Source organism: Rhinolophus sinicus, linkage group LG03, assembly GCF_036562045.2.
Source record: "Rhinolophus sinicus isolate RSC01 linkage group LG03, ASM3656204v1, whole genome shotgun sequence".
Lineage (NCBI taxonomy): Eukaryota > Metazoa > Chordata > Mammalia > Chiroptera > Rhinolophidae > Rhinolophus > Rhinolophus sinicus.
In genome coordinates, this window is record NC_133753.1 from 137189524 (window position 1) to 137211535 (window position 22012).

Sequence of the window (22012 nt, forward strand, 5' to 3'; positions counted from 1 at the left end):
TTTTAAAAGCCAGCTTACCTGTCTTAGTTTTTATCAATGGGGGAGGTCCTCTGAAATCTAACTGCTCAATCCCTTTATCAGTATCGGACAAATTACTAAAATATCTAGCCCTCTGAAGGCTTTGTCCTATTTATAAATTGTAGTTATCGGCTTCCAGATTCAGATGTTAGAGATTAGCCCAAAAGCTGGGTCCTGATTGAAACAGATTTAGGTAGACTAACCACTGAGCCTTTCCAATTCACATTGCTGTCATCTATTAGATTTCATTAAATGAGACACATGAGGATGCTATAATAAAAACCTTTGATAAAGGGACCCTAGAATCAAGGTGTGTGCTTAGGGCATCATGTTTCTCAGTCCATAGAAGTGCTTACTTAAATTAAGAAAATATATGCCAATCTCGTGTCAGACTTAGAACTGGCATTCCTGAATAAAACTCTCTCATCAGGAAATTGAGTGGCCTGTGGCCAAAGGAGGTATTGTTTTTCTTGTAAATTCTTTGTTTTCATGAAAAGTCGCTTTGGATCTCAGAATGTATTTGTTTCAAGGTAATTCAGTTTGAGTTTAGTCATGCTCAGAAATCTCCTGAAAAGCCTTCCTTAAAGTTTTACAGTGTATGTTTTACAGGCAACACACACCTGATGAATTTCGAAGAGTCTTTCATATGACACCGGTTTTAATAATTAGAGCTTGGTTTCCAAAGGCTACGTGGTTCTATCACATGGAATCTATAATTACTGGCAATGATATTTTTAAAACTAACATTTTTAGTAACATTTTTAATACCATTAAAAGGAAAATGCATAGTTGTGACTTTTGGGTGAGGGGATTCAGCTTCAAATGAATTTTCCTTTTTATAAGCTTCTTGCAGTTTAGATATGCTGCCATCAGGTGGTAGTAATATGTCATATGTCATGTGGCTCCCCAGATGACATTCTGCTTAAGGTCACCAGTTTACCCCACAAGGATTTATAATCATAAATGTACAAATTTTTGTATGAAAATTAAAATAACTTAGAATGTCCATTTACTATCAGAGCTAAGGATACTTTGAATGGAATTTTTTAAACCGTATACATTGGAAGATTCAATTGAACCTGTTTATTTCTAGTTCGTTTGTTTATTGAGTAAATGAAAAGTTTTATGACTCCTAAAAATTTAGGAAATATAGAAAAATATAATTAAAAGCACCAAATTTTATCACTCAAAGATAATTGCTATTAACATTTTGTTTCATTTCCTTCTAGTCTTTTTTTATGTGCAATTTTTAGTATGTTTTTGTTTTTTGGAGTGGAGTGTGATGGCAGAAAAAGGTACTTAGCTGTAGTAACAGTGTATATACAGCATATATCTTTTACAACTTTTAAAATCACAAACTCTTTGTATCTACTTTGTGACTTCTTAATATTCCATTGATTGAAGTTTTCAATAATTTTATATAGTCATTTACCTATTAGTATATAATGTATGTTTCTGGTCTTCAGTCATCAAGAGTATTTTTATCTCTGCCTTTTCATCCATTGTCTATCAAGAGGACTATTATTTCATCACATCTATAGTTGATTTTTTTTAAACACATAAGAATTTTGAATTGATCTCCGAGCAGCTAGATATCTTATATTTCCTCTATTGCATTTGAAATGAAACTTCCAGAAGATTTGAACTTACAGTTTTGATTATGAATGAAAATGTATAGTATCTATTATTATTTTCATATCATATGAATGTGTTATAATTTTGTAAGTTGTATGCAACCAGGTACCACATAAACGTTTCATGGCCTATGATATTATGACATGGAGCTATTACCTACTTTCTACCAAAATAATTTTCTTTCTTTTTTGTAGCATAGAACACTGCATTAAAGAAATACAGTCTGAAGTTAACAAACAATGTCCAGATGTGCAGCTGCTAACAACAACTGACTGTTTTGAATGGCTAAATAATTATAACTATAATTCAGCTAAGTCACCATCTACTTCCCATGGAGATTTGATAAAATTTCTCAAAACACTGGTAAAAAAATAAAAAAGAATCTTTGTTTCATAGTGGAGTGGGATGGGCAAACAAGGAATGCAATTCATTCAATTTCTATATGTAAATATTTATTTTAATGACCATATTAGCCTGCCATATCTAGGGGTTGTGGTTTCTGTTTTGTTTTATTTCTATAACCCCAATGGAATCCAGTGAACTGTTTATTTTTTTCTATAACGTTTATCAATAAAAATGAAGCTTTATATAAATGGAGATTAAACATAATTCCTGGGTGATTTGTAATGTGATATACATCACAAAGTGTATTGATATGTACCACAATTGTCTACCAGAAAAGTTCATATTTATTACATCTTATGTCCCCTGACAACTACTCATTTTCTCTGTGCTCATTATTAAGTACAATAAGATCACCATCGATTGTATCTATTAAGTAACCTTGTCTATCATCCCCTTCATCCCCAGCCTGCAGGCATGTCTAGTGCTTTTCAACCAAGACTGCAATTCATACCAGACCAATGTTAACTGATGGAGAATTATTACATTGGTCATTTCTTGATACTAACCACCCTCCATATTAAATAAGTTTTTGTAGTCTTCAATAAGAACAGTTATTTTATTACTCCTATATCTGCAATGGTGGTTAACTTTCAAAAACAGTTTCCCAGAGAAACAGCACAAGTGTTAGAAAGCACTATTTCTGTAGTTATGGTTTTGATTTAATTTAGGGGAAAAAGGGGCACCGTTTTTGTCTAAACATCAAACATTGACTAAGGCAGATGTGGAAAATATCTTGAGGTTGTAGATGGCTTAGGATGACAGAATCAGATGAAAATAGTTTTGGGCTGTTATTATTGCAGATGTCTCTTTAATGTTTACAAAGTAAAAGGAGGAAGAGAAAGGATGACTATGTGCCCTGAAGCCTTATTCTTTCAAGAAAATCCTCTCACCCATTATCTCTTGAAGGTGGAGCCTTGAAGAATAAATATGGATATAGTTATTCCTTTAATTTCTATTAAGAGCCATGTGTATTGAATTTCATTAATATTGATATAATAATGCTTTCTCATTTAATTAAAAGCAAAAGCTTTTAATTATCTTTTAATCTGTCACACGTAAGTCATTCTCTATTCACTGCAGGGCAAAAAGGCCGCCTTAGTTTTGCTCAAATTCATTAGACTGATAAGCTTGTTTGAGACCTAGGTTTTTTACATCATTGATCATGTTATTATATTTTGAGGAAAGAACCACATTATTAAAACAGATCCAGATTAAAGTGACCTTATTATCAAGTTTTTACAGGCTAAAACTGTCAATTTTGACAGCATTTTTCATGCATCCATTTTTTCCCATAGAATATTTTTTATTTATTAATTAGCTAGCTGTTTAAATTTAAAAAAAACAAAAACAAAAAACAGAGGTCCTCATTATGGCAATTATACAGAAGTTATTTTCAAAATTTACCAATCATATTAAACACATTTTTCAAACCTCTGTAAACTATTATACTTTGCTTGATCAAATATTTACAGTTACTGGCTTATTTAAAGAAGCCCAAGTTTGAGGCACTAATATGACTCATTTGCATTATAGAATTTATTATCCTAGTGATGTCCTGGACTCGGACATTCCTTTTACAGAAATATCAAAAGAACTAAATACAGGGAGAAGAGAGAGAAGCTCTGGAAAGGTCAATGCACTTTGTGGCTCTCTGGAGTGTAGTAGATTGAATGAGGACGAGGAGAATGCATCCCGGGTTCTGTCCTTTGTTGTATGTGACGTTTAGAAAGTAACTTAAACATGCTGCACTTTAGTGTCCTTATCTGTGCATTGGGTTTTAAAATAATGTGTGTCACAGAGTTTTCATTATGAATAAGCTGGAGACTGTATGGAAAAGTGCATTTTGTGTAATAAAATACTACATAGATATATTGGATGTTGTTTTTTACAGATAGAACACTAAATTAGATATTGCAATGCTTAGAATGACTGAAAGCGAATTCCTGGAATTTGTCTAGGCATTGTTCATAGTTCTGAATCACACATAATTCCTGTGGTATCTTTGTCAGTAAAAAATTTCAAAGCCAGCCTAATTTTATGCCACTTGAACCTTGCTTCCATTTTTCTCGTTATCAACTTGTTGCTACCTAGAGAATGTAAACTAATTTCAGTATTAGCTGAAATAGACATAAATTGGAAAGTCAGCATGTAAGGGGAATGTGTGCGTGTAAAATTCAAAGTCCAAAAGAAAGTAATTTTTTTGTCCATTTACTTACTATTCATAATTATACCTACCATTGTTTTCTGTCAGCATGGAAAGTAAAAAGGAATAATTTCATATCTTTTGGGAAATGATTTCAGAGAGTTTTTTCCCCCCTCATTTTGAGTTAGTTATTTCTTTGCAGAGAACTAAATATTCTGGTTGATTTCCAAAGTAAAATCTTTCTTAACATGGCCCTCAGAAAGGAATTTAAATGAAAGTTAAAGTTTTTAAATGTGTTAAATTTTATTTCTATAGATGGCAGCTATTTGTAACCTCTAAGCACATACTATATTTAAAGGTCTCCATTCTATATTTCATTTGCGGGTCTATAATAATAAATATACTCATTCAGACATGAAAATTATCTACCAGGAATTAATTAGGGCATGATATTGAATTTATCTTGTCTTAGAAATACATTTTAATTGATATTTTACTATAGATTTTTAAGGTGCAGTTTTTATTCAACCTAAGTTATATCAGGGGTAGGTAGGGCTAAAAACTGTATGTCTAGAAATCTGATTGAAAATATAGTTCATCACCTAGGCTTTGCAAGATTTAACAGATCATAAAAATCAACATTCTAAAATGTCTGAATTGATTAAATTTCAAATGCAAAAAAATAATGTTGAAGAGCATCAGAGTATTGATTCCAATTTGAAATGAATAAAATTGTGTAGGAATCATTTTTTCCTGTTTTTTTCTTATAATTAATCACATTTCTAACATTATAATTTACTTTTATTAGCAAGATTTGTTGAAGAATGAACAAAATCAAGAAGAAATGATATTGGATTTACTTTGGAGCCTCTCCTGTCAGAACAGCGTTTCATTTCCATCAACGCTAAATGGAGCATCTTTCCATTTCCTCTCTAGGACCTCTCTTCATTCTGTTGAAGATCATTCCTCTATGGATGTAAAGTCTATATGGGATGATATAAGACTACATCTTCGACGCTTCTTAGTGAGCAACTTACAAAATCATAATGAAATAAATAATTCACAGCAAAAAATTTTGTTGAAAAATCAGTGCATACAACAGCTCTTGTTTCTTTATCCAGAATCCGAAGTTATAAGCAAGTATCAAAACATACAGAATAAACTGTTGGCTACACTTCTGCAGAATCACTTTCCTTCTTACAGCAGAGAATCAAATTTAGACATAATGGTCCGTGGATACCAAAGTACAATGCTTAAGTTATACTCAATGATAAAAGAGGATTTTAACACGCTGTGTGAAATTTTAGCTCCATCATCAACAGTGAAATTCATTAAAGAAACTTACCTGGATACTGTTACGGAAGAAATGGCAAAATTTCTTGAAAATTTTTGTGAGCTGCAGTTCAAAGAAAGTGCTGTCCGTGTGGTTAAAACAAGCAAGAGCTCCAGCAGGCATAGAGGAGCAGTGCATGCTTTGGGTTAGTGATTTTTTAAAAATTTCTGTTGGGTTTAACTTAAACCTTTTGATATCTTTAATTTTCTTACATTTTTCTATTTGGTTAAACCTAATTGCAAACTTGAAAATAAATGTTATGAAATTTTGTAGTACACATTTCTCTTATACATTCCTTTTTCTGTAAGTATAGTAATAGAAGTGTTTTCTTTCCTGTTAAACTATTAAAGGTAATGGAAATGTAAGTCAAAAATATTGCCGATAGGAGTTTTGGTTTTTTTGATTGCATAAATTATTCAGTGAAACTGTGTGTGTATACACATATACATATAAACACATGCATATATTCAGTTATATTTATATATATAAAATGGAAAAGTATAATTTTTAACACATTGTATCTTCCAAAGCTGAAGTATTTATTACGTAAAAAGAATGTTGAAAATTTGTTGAAATTTGCATTAACTAAAATTGGAAGATTGAAATTAAAATGTTTTATTTTAGTCAGCCAATTCCGAAGACCTATTATAAAATATTAATTGTAAAATTCTATATTCTAATTGGTTATGGAGGCATAGCATTTTAACTATAGCTGATTTTAAAAGTTCCTCTAATATTTTTTCTATAAATTTATATAAATAAAAGATGATCTGAAAATTCCTAATTTTATTCAGAAGAAAAAAGAAAAAGGAAAGAAATTATTGTGTTGTAAACTATTTCCTATCATCATTTTAATTTCCCAATGGAGAAAAAATAAGGTAGAAAAATATAATTACTTTGAAACTTAGTCTTGCTTTTGCATGAAACTTTGAGGTATATTTCTAAATTGGTTCATAAAACTATACTTTTTAAGTGTTTAAAAATTATTTGGTAAATTGTTATCTTTGAATTTATGATTGCTTTATAAAAATTTCCATAGGTCGCTATATTTTCACTTACCTTCCTTAATAAAATGCCAGAATACCAAATTAGTCTGATATATGAATTTTCAAATAATGTAATATTTTCTCTTAAAAATTTTATTTTCCTCCAGAAGCTGTGTCACATCACAGAACAGAGCTGCATAAGCCAATTTTAGGTTATGGCAGAACACAAAGTAGGTTAATTTAGGAACATTATAATTTTGCTCAAAGCTAAAAGATTTTCGTTTTAATTGTTAATACATAAATTTTAAATGCGTTATATGAGTGTACTGATTTTCTCAAATTTTTATGTCCTCTAAAAATTTTCTTACTTATAAAGTGTTTTCAATATGAAAGTTTTATATGTGCTAAATATAGTTTACGGAAGAAAAGATCCATATGGTTGAAAATATGTGTAAGTTGCTATGGAGTCTTTAGGACTTATATTGAGGTGTTTTCCCATTCGTGAGAGAAAACTACATGTGTCTTTAACACCAAGATTTGAAACATTTTCCCAAGTCCAGGTGCACTGATCTTTCTCAAACTCCTTTATCTGAACTTTGGTATAAATGACTTGTTAAATGAGTGAGTTTCATATGTCGGCACCATACTAAGTATATCACATTCCTTATTATCCTAATTTCATAAACAAAGAAGGAAGCTTAGATTAATTTACCCTGAGTCAGGATTCATATAGCGGTCTTTAAGTCTCCAAGAACCATATTCTCAACCACTATGCTATTGGACCTTTCTTTTTTGAAAGTGTAGAATTAAATGCATGTCACTTGTAAAAGAAATTTCAAACAGTACTGTTTGAGGGGGCTACCTGAAAATAATTTAGTTCAGCTTTATTGAGCACCTACCATAAGCAAGTCATTTAGCAGACCAAGTTAAGGTAAGGGAAAGAAAACTAAATGAGTAATTGCTTCTGATGCTTGCTGTATGAAAACTGCTAAACTATTGTGTTTCCCTGAATATAAGACCTAGCCAGACAATCAGCTCTAATGCGTCTTTTGGAGCAAAAATTAGTATCAGACCTGGTATTATATTGTATTATATTGTATTATCTATTACATTGCATTATATTATATTATATAATATGTTATATTATAAGACTGGGCATTATATTAATTTTGCTCCAAAAGATGCATTAGAGCTGATTGTCTGGTAGGTCTTATTTTCGGGAAAACACAGTAACTCCAATTGATCAACATTATTTTCTAATATTTGACCCAATGACCAAATTTTATTTATTAAGGAAATACTGTTTAAGATGAGCATAATAATAATTTATATTTGTTAATAAAAGAATTACAATAATTTATATTCCTATTTGAAAAAAATCTAGATTGGCTTCAATGGGTTGTATGTTATATTATCTTTAGTGTATGTCTATAGCTTATGCTTACCAAGTCTTCTATATTTTGCCGGAAACTGTAAAAAAGACATTCCTTAAGTAACAATAGCTAACATTTATTGGGTCAGTCATTGATTTGCATTATCTCATTTAATCCTTCATTATCTCATCTGATCCACCCAACAAGGTAAGTACCGTTATTATCATCTGTATTATACAGTGAGGAAACTATGGCATAGAGGTATTAAGTAATTTACTCATGGTTACAGAGTGAAGCCAGAATTCAGACTCAGGTCTGACTCCAGAATCCTTCCTCTGTGACAGTGCTCTACTGCCTAAAAGAACAGTATGGAAATAGCTCATTCCATTAAAAACACTGCTCTGAATCCTCTGTATGGTGACTCTACTTTAGTGTAGTCATTGTTTTACTTTTCTCTAAACTATTCCATACTCTTCTTATGTGGAGACTACATAATGCCAATTTGAAAGGTTTTGCTTATAATTCCTGTTTTGTGATCTGTTGATATATCTTAAGCAGGCGTTGCATGTATGCTAGTCTTTTTGTTTCCAACTTCATTGAGATATAATGAACATCTAACATTATGTAAGTTTAAGATATGCAGTGTGTTAATTTAATATACTTATATATTGGGAAATGATTACCACTGTAGCATTAGCTACTATCTCCATCACATCATATAATTAGCATTACTTCTTAGTGGTGAGAACATTTAAGATTTGCTCTCTTAACAACTTTCAAGTACTCATATATAATATATTATTGCTGACTATAATCACAATGCTGTGTATTTGATTCTGAGAATTTACTCATCTCCTAACTGGAAGTTTATACCCTGTAACCAATATCTCTTCTTTTATCCCTATTCCCTTTCCCCTGGTAATCACCATAATACTCGCTGGTTCTACAAGTTCAGTTTTATTAAATTTCACATATAAGTGATAGTATACAGTATTTGCCTTTCTCTGTCTGGCTTATTTCACTTAGTGTAATGCCTTCAAGTTCCGTCCATGTTGTTGCAGTTAGCAGGATTTCCTTCTCATAGCTGAATAATATTCCTGTGTGTGTGTGTGTGTGTGTGTGTGTGTGTGTGTGTGTGTGTCTTACACATCTTTACCCATTCAGCTGAAGATGGACACTTAGGTTGTTTCTATATTTTGGCATGTATGGCCTTTATTATGTTGAGGTGTATTTCTTTTATATTCATTTTGTTGAAAGTTTTTGTCATGAAAGAATGTTGAATTTTGTTAAATGCTTTTTCTGCATCTATAGAGATGATCATATGATTTTTATCTTTCATTCTATTAATGTGGTGTATCACATTTATTGATTTGCATACTCGTATGTTGAACCATCCTTGCATCCCAGGGATAAATCTGGCTTAATTATGTTGTATGATCCTTTTAATGTGTTGTTGAATTCAGTCTGTTAATATTTTGTTGAGAATTTCTGCATCTGTGTTCTTGAGGGATATTGTTCTGTAATTTTCTTTTACTGTAGATTTCTTATCTGGCTCTGATATCAGGGTAATGCTGGCCTCTTACGTGAGTTTCAGAGTGTTTCCTCCTGTTCAATTTTTTGAAAGAGTTTGTGAGTCTAATGTGCTCATGTCCTGTCTGTTCACTTGTGTATCTACGATGATCTCAATGAGCTAAGACAATTTGCACCTAATGAATCTTTATTTGCCTCTGATTTTTCTAGTAAATTGAGAATTGGTTGTTCTTCCCTGAATAATCTGTAAATTATCTATACAGATGTATAAACATATGTATGTTTATACTTATGTTTATAATATATATAGAGAATAATTACTTGAGCATCAAAAATAACAATTACTGCTTATTATTTTGTCTAAGGCTTTACATGTGAGTTCATTTAATCTCCTGAACAACCCTTCATATTATTCATGTTTTAAATATGAGAAAACTAAGACTCATAAAGGCAAATATTTTCCAAGGCTACACAGTTAATCACAGAAAGGGGATTTTTCTGTTTGCAGTTATTTGGTATATTATCGTGATATGCCGCTAAATTCCATGGCAAAAAAATGTGTAAGGTACTATGATAATTAGCATAAAAAATAATTTTCCAAGCACTTTCACATTTTCTTTTTTGATTCTAACATTTCTGTGTTCTATTCCATTCAATGTTTTTGCTTTTCACTTTTATTGACAGTGATTCATAACTGACTCATGATTGTTTGTGCTTATTAACTCAGAAACTAACTAGAGGCAGTTTCTATGCTATTTTATATTATTTTATCTGGTGAAATTTTATCTGGTGGTGGTGTTCACCTGGGCACCCCAGAGTGAGTTTCACCTGCAACCATGTAGCTGGGTATTGATTCAGGCTCTCCTGTACGTGTATTTAAAGTATAGTGACAATCTATATAACCATTGTCCTGTGATAAAGTACCATAGAGACACTTAATTTTATTTATATATAAGCTTATCCCTTGGTTTCAGTTACACATCTTGGCATTGGATGGTAACTGTTTTTCTCCTTTATATTCATATGATTTATTTCTTTGGAAGCATGTGCTATTTTAATATTATAATACATTTAAAAGTGTATAGTTTGCATATTTTATTATTTGAAGAAAATAATAAAATAATGTTAATATAAATATTATAGAATCTTGTGATTTGGTGATCTATCCTAGAGAAGAACAATATTATTTTTTATAGATACCCTTTTTACAAAGTTTCAAGAATAATTTAAGAACCAAAACTTTCTCAGTAACTCTGATTTTGCTGATCTGTATTTTTATGAGTTCCTCTAATAATTGTTGAGGAAAATTTTTTAAAGGTGTCTACTATAATATTTTGTTTTTTTTCTTTTAAATTTAGTTTATAAGGCTTTAAAGTCAAAATGAACAGCTTTCAAAAGGCTATAAATTTGCATTTAGCACTTTGATTATAATCTGATCTGTCATTATCTGGGAAGTCATATCCATATTTGCACATGTCCAGGTATCACTTATGTGCCATTCTTATAACATTCTTTTATGTCTGTATTTTGAATGATTAAGTGATCAAATTACTTTTACTTTTAAAATTATATTTAGATTTAAGAAAAGTTGCTATTACATTTCTTAATGCTTGAAAAAGAGAGTATTGTTTATGTGTAGTAAATTTCACTTAAATAAATCCTCTGTATTTTAATATGAAATGATGTAATTAGGGGATTTCACTTGTAGGATAAGTTTCATGGTTCCCTGTATATTTTATCCTGACTTTTTTTTTTTGAGGGTATTGTTAGCTTGAAAGGGAAAGACTTTAGAGAATATGATACATGCCTTTGAATATTTGGAAGGTCTAAAAATCTGCAGTGGGTGGAGGGTTGAAACTGAGTGGCCTCTAAAGCCCCTTTCCTTTCACAGCTCCTTGCTATTTTTGTTTGAGGAAGATTGGGGTGGGAGGAAATGGAATCCCTCTAGGGATGAAAAGATCTTTAAGGGTAAGGAGAGCTCCCAAACCAAAATAAAGGTAGAATTCTTGACTAGGGAGGCACAGATCACAACTGGAAAGTAGGCCCCTCAAAAGTCACCCTCTCTCTCCTACTCCTCAAGTAGCTCTGACTACCTGAGTGAGGATCTCAAGGAAAGGTGAAGAAGTATGCTGAGGCCAGCATGCAAAATGCATACAAACAGCAGCATTTGTATGAGAAGAGATCAAGCCTCCTAAGAGGACCACCACACCTCTTCACCCTGTTGTGCTCCTGAGACAGAAGATCTCCTTTAGATTGTGGATGAAAATTATGCTTGTCACTAGTAGAAGCTGGAATTTCAAGTAGTACAAAACAGTAATTGGGGGAAAATTTCATGAAAGTAATATCTTTATTCAGTTATCACTGATTATTTTAAAATGATAATCTAGTTCCAGGGCTTTTTTCTGTACCATTGTTGAAAATACTAATTGTTGATTAGTTCCCACACCCCACACTACTATATCATAATTGCTATTTTTGAGTGAAATACTGGGTACATTGCTTGTTTACGATTACTTTAGTTGCAGAAAGTGAAAAGTGCACTTGTTGGGGAGTCAAGGGTTCTGGACCAGAATCTTCCACCTCCTTGTTTTGTAACTTCAGATAAAGTCATTTAACTTTTTTGAATTTTTATAATAAGGTGAAAGGGATAGAGTAGGTAATTTCTAAGTCCTTTTTACTCTAAACTTTTTCTGACTTTGTAAGTGACATTGAAATCATTCTACTACCGGATTTTATGCCTACAATTTGTCACTGGAAAGTGCCGCATTTATTTTCTCTACTGACAGTACAGATGTATTAACTGGCTAAGCATGTGGCTTTGTATGCCACAGTAGCAGTTTCTAAAGCCTACTTTAGATGTTTATCTGTGTGATTTTTCTTCCCCAAGTGAAACTTGAAAATAACAATATCAAAACTGCCCACCTCCTGTGGTTGCATTTTATGAGAGTGGGAGGGTGAGGATGGAGGTAGGTGATTAAGCAAAAACAGGAAGTGGAGTTTTTCCTTTCAGCTTACATCTGAAGCTATTCCTAGTAATTCATTTCTGCGTTTCCCCTTTGATCACACAACCAAGTGTTTTTGTTTTGTTTTGTTTTCTTTTTTAGTTTCTATTTTAATTTTTAATTTTTTGCAGGAGCATTTTTAATCAGATAATTGAAAATTAAGATCACAGGCAAGAACTGGAAATGCAATTATTCTGTATTGTTGATTGAAAAGAAATCCATAGGCCTTTTTCTGGCATGTGTTTAAAGCAGGCAAGTCAGGGATTTAATAACGACTTATGTTTTGGCCTGAGGAAGAACCAGCCTCATTTCTGGTAGGCATGGACAGTACGTTTTCTCAAAAAGTGTATCTGGACCCATACAAATCCCTGTACAAGCACAAAAGGAAAGCCTCAGAAGTAGGCCTGTAAAGCATGGATCTTGTCCTAAGAGTCTGCTGATAAGAATTTCACAAGCCATATTATGATGAGATAGTCATACATGGTAAATGTTTGTAAATAATTTGTTTTGTTTTCCAGCATGTAAAGAAAGTGAAAAGTGATGGTTTGGGTTTTAGCATAATTGATGCTAAAGCCTTACGTCCTGCCAGTTCTGGTACATGGCATGCTCAGTGCCTTCTTGAGGTTTCTCTTAGAGTATGCTAGGATGACCATGTCATCAGCAGAGAGAAGGGGCTTGTCTTCCCTTTTTCTGAACCAGGAAGGTAGGTGTTCTCCATTCAATCAGGTACCTTTTTGTACTGTCGATCTCTCCATAGTAGAAGTGTACAAGGTGAGCCATCTGGGTGAGGGTAAAAATTAGAACTGTTCATTTTTATTTCATCCTTTATAGAGGAAGCAGGACAGGGCAAGTCTTTATGCCATTTAAGATAGTATTTTCTGTGTTAAAAGTCATTCCTGCCCATTCTGATTCTTGAGTTTTGGTAAGGCACAAATAGCTTAGGGTTTATTTTGCTGGAAATACTCAACATATATACTTTGTAAAAGGTGATCCTTAGAACATGAATTTAACATTCATTTTCACTGATATTTTCCCATTGATCATCTTCATTTTTTTAAATCATCTGTTTACAAATACATAAAGCATTTATATAATAGATACTGTTTTTGAAGTGCTTTTTATTCGCCATGCACCATGCTAAGCACTTTTTGTAGTATACCATTTGATTCTTGCAACATCTCTGAGAAGTTGGATTTTATCTCTATTTTCAAGATACAGAAACTGAGGTCGGACAAGTGAAGTAGCTTGCCCAAAGTCTTACTGCTAGGAAGTATCTCGGCTGGGAGTCACATCCATTTCTGAATTGTGACCAAGCCTATTCTCTAAACTACTGTGACTTTCAGTCTTTTGTTAAATGAATTTACTTGTAAGATAAAGAATCATTTTATAATTTGAAGAGTAATTCCCATTTTCCACCCGGATCTTGATTTTTGTGTTGGACTTTCTGGAATTGGACTTTCTAGATTTTTTGTGTTGGACTTTCTGAAACAAACAAACAAATAAACAAATGAATTTATCTGTATATAAAGTTAAACAAACTTGAATTTTGGAAGGAACTATGACAGTAATAGAGTGCAACACTACATCACTGGATTTTCTGTTTGGGAAAGATTTGGAAAGAAAAAAAACTCAAGCTTTACATATTAATACATAAAAAGGAAAATAGTAATGTTAATTTTTTATTTAATATTAAAAAAATGTATCTAGATAGAAACTCTTATTTTTGTTCCTAGAGATGCAAGTAAGCTGCTGTAGCCAGTAAGCAACATTTAAGCTTTTAGTAATATACTAAGAAATGAAAATAATTGCAAAAAAATCATTGAAAAGTTTAGAATAAAATTATTCTGAAAGTGAATGGATTTACTTGTTAGAGTTAAGCTGAAAGTAACTGAGTTACTGAAATAGTTGAAGCAATTATTGCCAGGTTTGAGATCCTTTTTATAATTAATTAATAACACCATTATGTTTGCAAGATGCTTCCACATTTTTGTTTTTTTCCATTTGACGTATGTTTGCAGTATTACCACTCTGAAAGTAGGCAGTGCAGCAATTCCAGTTCTTGTTTTATGGGTGTAAAAAACAAAGGTATTTTGGCTGACTAACAAATCAAGTTTGAGACAGAACTAAGAATAGAAGTATCTTTCCACTGTACCTTAATGCCCCAGAAGAAAGTAAAAGTCTGACATTAGAATGTTCTTTACCTAAAAAATTGTTTTTAAGTTCTTCCTATGAAAGGTTGTATAATCTGTGAAAATTATTTATTTGATTAAAAATTACGAGAAAAATGACTGAATGTATATGTGCATGAGAGGAGGGTTTTTGTTATGTGTTTGGGTCCATATGTAGTATTATGCATGTGCAGGAATGTCTTTATTTACCTAAAACATGTTTTCTGCCAGTTATTCACCATTAAATGTTATGAGCCTTCTGAATCTTTGTTCTAAAGACAGTAGAGCAACAAAGTTGGAAAGTATATTTCATAAGCAAGAAAGTGGATGCATTTAATTTTAGTAATATGTTTGCTTCCATGCAGCAACAATTAGCAAAATGCTAAATTGCCTTCAATTATCTACTTCCTCCCTCTTTAGAACACCTGTGTGTTCTTCCTAAGGGTGAAGAGAATATTTCACTTGCTACATCCTCTAATTATGAGATTCAAGTACTAAGGATGGTAGATAAAAACGACTCAATTTGGTTTCACACGAGGGAACATAGGTCAGTTTGGGATTTATATGCCTATGTACCATTCAACATTTTTTAAAACTGAAGACTAAACAAAAAAAATGATTAAAATACTGATTTTAAAATCTTTTATTTTAACTTGGAAAAGAAATTGTCTAATTAAAAATAAAAGTAATATATTAAGAAATGAAAAAATTTCAAAAACTCACTGAAAGGCTTAGAATAAAATTATTCTGAAAGTGAATGGATTTACTTTGCAACTCTTCTATACTGAACATAGAATATGGACAAGTAATATACATGGGGTTGTTATAAGCGAGAAATTCATCTTGTGTAGAAAGTGAGTTGCTAAGTCACTATGGAACCTTACTAAAACTTTTCTGAATTCTCCTTTCCACTGTTAAAATTATTTGTTATTCTATCATATATCTTGATTTATGAATGTAATAATAAGTGTGAATTCTTAGTTCTGTTGTTTTATATGAAAACTTTTACAGGTTTGTGAATTTATAGGTCATGAATTCCTAAATTCTCATTTAACACATGGTCATTTTCCAGTGGACTATTAATAATGTTGAATATTGTTTAATTAACATATTTTTTCTCATTTTCTCAGAAAAAGTAATAAATGATTTCTGGTTATTATATTATTAATCAGTTATTAGTACCCAGTATATTTTTTTCATAAGTTTTCAAGAAAAAAAGTTTAATAAGCAAACAAACACTGATAAGATTCTTTTAAAAATGGAATCTTTTTAACTAGAAAGAAAAAAAACTCAAGAGTCTGAGAATTTTAATAGTTGATTCTGCACTGCAACGTTCTTTATTATGAAAATCAACTTGGAAAATGTCCATTATGATATAACTTTTTCATTGTCATTACTTATATATAAGGATGAAAATTTTTGACCATCAGTGTCATATCTGTGAAGTCAAATATTTGGTATAAAACATTATCTTCTGCCTCAAAGTAGTTGCCATTTAACATCTCCACCTATTATTTTTGAACTTAGGAGAAATCTGTCTTTAACACTTTGGACTGGTCAGATTCTTTATCTGAAGTAGCATTTTCTAAGTATGAACTGATCTCTCTGCACAGGAATTTATACAGGAGAAACTGCTGGTGGCTTTGAGAGTTAGACCAATCAATCGCCCACACACGGAAATGAAAATAATCCTCAGCATAGGGTAAAATATTTAAAAAATCATAATGGATTTCCAGTCAGAAATACTTTTTCCTTTGTCATTCTTAAAATTGAATTTTTATTCGTTGCGTTTATGTATTTTTTAATTTGCATCTAGTCTTACCAAAACATTTGTAAGAACTTTGATGGTTGGGCTATCTGAATGGAAATCTAAAATTGCACATGTAAGGAAATGAAAAATTATTTAAAGTGACGTACAGTATATTGCCTTAATTTAAAGGAAAATTTACCAGTGTCTATTTTTGAAAATTTTCAACTTTGAGTAAACACATAAAACCCTTCTCTATTATTTAAATAAGTGTAGTTTACCCTGTTACTATGTTAATCTCTCCCATAAAAGAACAATAGGCAGTACTGTTAGCAGGTAAGTGCTAGTGAGAGATGAGAATCTAATAAGGATTTTATAAAAGACTAAATAATTTGAATTTTTTTATATTTTAGATGTCTGTAACATGATAAACTGAGCTGATTTTAGAACAACTGGCATTGTTTGTCCTCCAAGGTAGAAATTACTTTAAATTTAAAATTCAGTATTAACATTTCTATTAGCAAAAACTAACAGTGCTAATTATTATAATAATTACTGGAGTAGACACCGAGGTTTGAGAAATAATCTATCCTGAAAAGAAGAGAAATTGCCTCCAAATTTTATGATGATAATTGTCAGAGAAAGTTAAATTATAAAATTGTTTTATAGTGCCTTCCTATATATTTTTCTAAACCGTACTGAAATAAATTATAATCATAATTTTTAATGTTCTTTTTGGTAGCACAATAAAACCGTGATCCTTCAGCTATTTGAAGAGGGTGTAGTTTTAATGGACATTTTTCTTATTGTTTTTCTTAATCATGGTTACAAAAGCTGTAAGGTTCGTGGTGGTTGGTATATGGGTCTAGTTAGTGGAGCCTGGACCCTGAAGAGAAATAGGAAGGTGCAGCAATCACAGCCCTTTAAGATTTAATAGCGAAGATCTAATGTGGAATCAGGATGTGAAAATGAGAAAAATCCTTGCTTGACTTTATAGACAAGATATTACTGCACATATTTGATTGTAGCTTTATGTTCAGTGAGTCCCTCTAAAGAGACTTGTGTTATCTCATTATTTGGATTAAACATATGCAAATTTATATAAGCTTTCTATGTTTATTGATAAGTGCTAATCTTGTGTTTTGCCTTATTTCTGTGACATACAGACAACAAAATATAAAGCAGTTATAGGGATATGAGTTACAAAGTATACATACTTTCTTGACATTTATAACTATATCTAAAAACAACTGCCAAATACTAAATTTGGCGAGGTCACTCAGTTACTAACCAATGTGAGTTTGTTTTTTATTTTTCATTAAATTTTGATCATGTGCCAAGGTTTCTGGGACACAGAAAGGAAACTAGAAATCAGACAGATGTTTAAAAACATTAAATACCCTGATAAGGTTTGCATCCTTGTGGTTTTCTCTGCTACCCTGATAGTTCTTTAAGGTTCTGTCATTTTCAATCAACAGAGAGTACATGTGATCAGTTTATCTGATAAACTTGTCAATGCCTTTGAAGCAGGATTCCCCAACCTATTCAATTCAGAGCCCCCTGCTTCATTTCAAGCATCATCTTGATAAGACAGAGCTATGTCACAGGCATCTGTGTATAGCCAGCTCAGTCTACAACTAATTTGTGCAGGAAAAAATTAAATCAGGAGGTAAATTATTTCATGATTGCTCATTCCCAACAGAGTTGGGCATCATTCTGAAGAAAATATCAAATAATTGGTTTCAGGCCGTGTCAGACACATGCAATTCCCTTCTCTAATGGCTGTGTGTGGGAGCACCAGGCCTCAGGGGTCAGCAAAGAACTGGAAATAGCTTAGTGCCAGGCACAGCAATAGAGAGACAGAGCACATAGGAAATGAAGTGGCAATAAGTGCAATCCATAGGGGAAATGTGCTTCACTTGGAGTTTAATATATCGGTTCAGAATCTGGCAGGAAGCCATGCAACAATTGTTTACCTTTTTGTCAGCATCTGCATCTGTTCTGTTTTGTAAACAGCACTTAACTCGCAGTCAGTAAATGGTGGAATCAATAACAACTGTTAAGGGATTTCCTTACCACCCCCCCCCCTCCTTTTTTTATATTCTATAACAAATGCACACCACAAACAATGTTTGCCTTAGATTAACAAGGAACAGACATTAACAGGGTCAAAGGGATTTGGTTGGGAACATTTTATAGCTTCTTAGGTTTACAGTAATTATATCTGTGTGATTTGAATGCATTTTGTAACCTATCCAAATTAAACTGTTAAAAAAAAATGCTAGCAAGCAGTAATGAAGATGATTTTTTATAATTATCTTAAGTACTGTGTATAGAAAACTGCTGGCACTGTTTATAATAATTTAGTTCTGTGCAATATTGTATATTACAGCTGCTATGCAGAAATATTAAGTTCCCTTTTGCAGTTTTAGGAAATTAGTGATTATATTCAGCCGTACTAATTATTTTAAACATACAGTTATTAAAAAAAAATTACACACCACAGTGAGACATAAAAAAGGCTCTATCTTGTGACTAGTGCTTATAAAACTAACTATATCATTAGTAAATGCAGAAGAAAGAATAACACTACTTTTAAGTTCACTGCCTTCAGGGACCTGAGCAGATGAACAGTGTCATAAATGCAGGATTGTTACAGTAGTTATGGCATCACTTAACAGTGAATATCTCCAGGATCAGAGGATCACATTATTGCTAATGGGATTTATGCATGCATCTCCCCATGTACTACTTTGAAAATTCACTCCTTAAAATCTCTCTGTACACAATTGCTAAGCTGCCTTGTTTTCACTTTATTAAACTACTTCATATCTCATTTAACCCAAACCTAATTTCGTTTTCTTCTATTTTTAACTTATATAATAAGCATTAAATCTTGGGCTTTTCTATTAATTTTTCTGAACGTCTGACTTCTTTGAATCTTTCATTGGATTACTGTCAACCACAAATAAAATTTGGGTCACTTAGCTAAGATTTACATTCTCCTCTCTTTTTTTAAATTTTTAATTTTTTAATTTTATTCCTCTAACTGTTTGGTATGAATTTCTCCGTTTTCTTGATACTCTTTTTGCTGTTGCACTTACCTAAATTATTTTGGCCAGCAGTTTTTGATAGTTTGTCATATCTTTTATTAAATATATTTATTTAGAAATAAGAATTTGGAAATGTGGGTAATATCTTTCTTACTCCTCCTCTTAAGACTGAAAAGTATTTTGGCTTCATCTTCTTGATTGTGCATGCTATTCATTTATTTGGCATTCTTTCACTGTGTATGATATTAATTCATGATAATATACATACAACCACAAGTTATATGTACATTGTAAATTCATCGGTGTAACTTAGAGTATCTAGATTTGGGTGCTTTTATATCATCTGAATCATAATCCAGGTCTCATAAATTTGTACTTTGAACACATTTATTTGAATGGAGTACAGCATGTTTGTAGGCTTAGAAACTAGAGAAGAGTTGCCTTTCACAAGTGTACATTCTATCCTAAAATAGCGAACCTACCTTATTAATCCATTCCATTATGACATTTACATGATTCAGCAAAAATGAAATAATATTTAACACTATCACATGCTCTGATCTATAAATATAAAGAAAAATGTATTTTAATAGAAAGTTTTGTTTCTAGATTAGAATCTGCCATTGAAAACCATAGACAAAATTTAAAAGTCAGCTTTCACCTTTTGTAGTTACTTTCTTTACCAAGAAAAATGGTCATGTTACCAAATATCTTTCTATAAATTTAGGAATATAATATAAATGAAAGACTTTAGCCTCCATTGTTTGTTCTTTGCGTCTTTAAAATCTACTTGATGGAAATTAATATATCTTTTGCCATCTCATGTTAAATATTTTAAATCATACACTAATCTTTTAATATGCAAGTTTAAGACTTATGATTGAAAATGTCATACAGAAGGTCAAAATGTTCAAGTTTTATAGTTCCTAAAATAATCAAAATGACTATCCTGCATGTTTGTTAGCATTAAAATGAACTATCTCTAGCAGAGCTTGAAACATTGTAGTGGTTGTCATGTCCTGGCGGAGTTTGTAAGGCACTCTTGGGGTGATGGGTGTTGTGTACGGATCATTAGCTAATTAAAAAAAATTGATTGTTAAAGGTATCTCTTTGTTGTATTAGGTGAAGGCAATAATCATTATTCCCTAAGCAAAGGGAAAATTAAGTGCTAATTAGCAGGTTATGAAGTGTGCAATAGTAGAGCATAAGCAGTGTTTTCCCATGGGTAGCAAATGCTATTTGGGGACAATAAAGTCAACAAATTGATTGCTGATAACTAATTGTATTTTTCAAACCCCTTAAAGTAATACCCTGTTTCCCCGAAAATAAGACCTAGCTGGACAATCATCTCTAATGCGTCTTTTGGAGCAAAAATTATAATATTCTATTATATAAGACCCGATCTTATATTCTATTATATAAGAATATATTATATTCTAATATATAAGCTAATATTAGTATATATTATATATATTCTACTACTATGCAAGATATCTAATATATTTTAATATATATGACTATATATTGTAGTAAAATAAGACCAGGTCTTATATTAATTTTTGCTCCAAAAGACGCATTAGAGCTGATTGTCCGGCTTGGTCTTATTTTCGGGGAAACACGGTATTAAATGTCATGAGGTTACTCAATACCATAACAAAGTTTCTGTATTAAAATCTTAACTTGTAATAAAACTTGAAGTTTCTGCTAAATTATTTTAGAATTTATCTTATGCATGATTATTTACATGTAGTATGCTTATTTTTAATTAGACCTTTTCCTTTCACATCTTGAGGTCTCTAGTCATAGTTTTTATTTCCATGTTTATTATTTAAGATATGTCTTTGAAAAAAGATAGATGTAGCACTATATACACTAATTTTAAAAGAATTTGCATGTAAGTAGCCTTCATAGTCATAAAATAAAAATTGCTTAGTTATCTGTGTTTTCATTTTGAGGCATCTAATCTTTATTGGTAATGTGGTGGAACGGACATATTGCATGTTTAGTTATTATGCCATAACTTAGATTTGATCTGGAAAATAGGCTTTTAGGATATTTTAGTTGGTATCTCCATGAAATAAAGGGTTGAGTATTGAGATTAACTTTTTAATATCACGTGGACATATTTCTAAAAGTTAACTTTGATGTTTAATAGAGAATTCTAAAAAGGCAGCCTCTGTTAATATAGTTTTGTGATTTCTCAGAGAAAGAACAGATTTGTACTTTTTTATTTTCAATAGTTAGAATTTACACACTAAGATAAAATCTGGTCTTCATCTTTAATCACTCATAAAAATAAGATTGTTCATCTAATATCACTTTGGAATCACTCATGCTACTTTGTGATAAAAACAAAGGAATACATACAGCTGCTTCCCCAATAGATCACATCTAGCCGTGCAGCTTCCAAGTGAATTCCAAGCCTATAAGTCTCACTTTGGCAAACTGGAAATCTTGGCTCTCCAAACAACTGTAAATGGCAGGTTTCCAATCCTCTTACTTGGTGTGCATGCATAAAAGCAAACTCAGAGGATGATTAAAGAGAGGGACTGGATAACTTTCCCTCCAGTTTACTATCCATGTCCCTCTACTTTGAGGCAAGGACCATAGGACAACCCT

The 22012-nt window shown here is 31.7% G+C and overlaps 1 protein-coding gene across 6 annotated transcripts in view; it reads left to right on the forward strand.

Moving 5' to 3' along the window:
- KIAA0825 (KIAA0825 ortholog) overlaps window positions 1-22012 on the forward strand; it is a 358526-nt gene that overhangs the window by 50701 nt on the left and 285813 nt on the right. For 4 of the 6 annotated variants that reach the window (XM_074328707.1, XM_074328711.1, XM_074328708.1 and 1 more), the window contains 3 exons: window positions 1848-2016; window positions 5010-5679; window positions 6688-6750. In XM_074328707.1, coding sequence (XP_074184808.1) covers window positions 1848-2016; window positions 5010-5679; window positions 6688-6750 — 902 coding nt within the window. The remainder of the gene's footprint in view (window positions 1-1847; window positions 2017-5009; window positions 5680-6687; window positions 6751-22012) is intronic. The other 2 variants (XM_074328710.1, XM_019711761.2) reach the window with 1 other exon arrangement.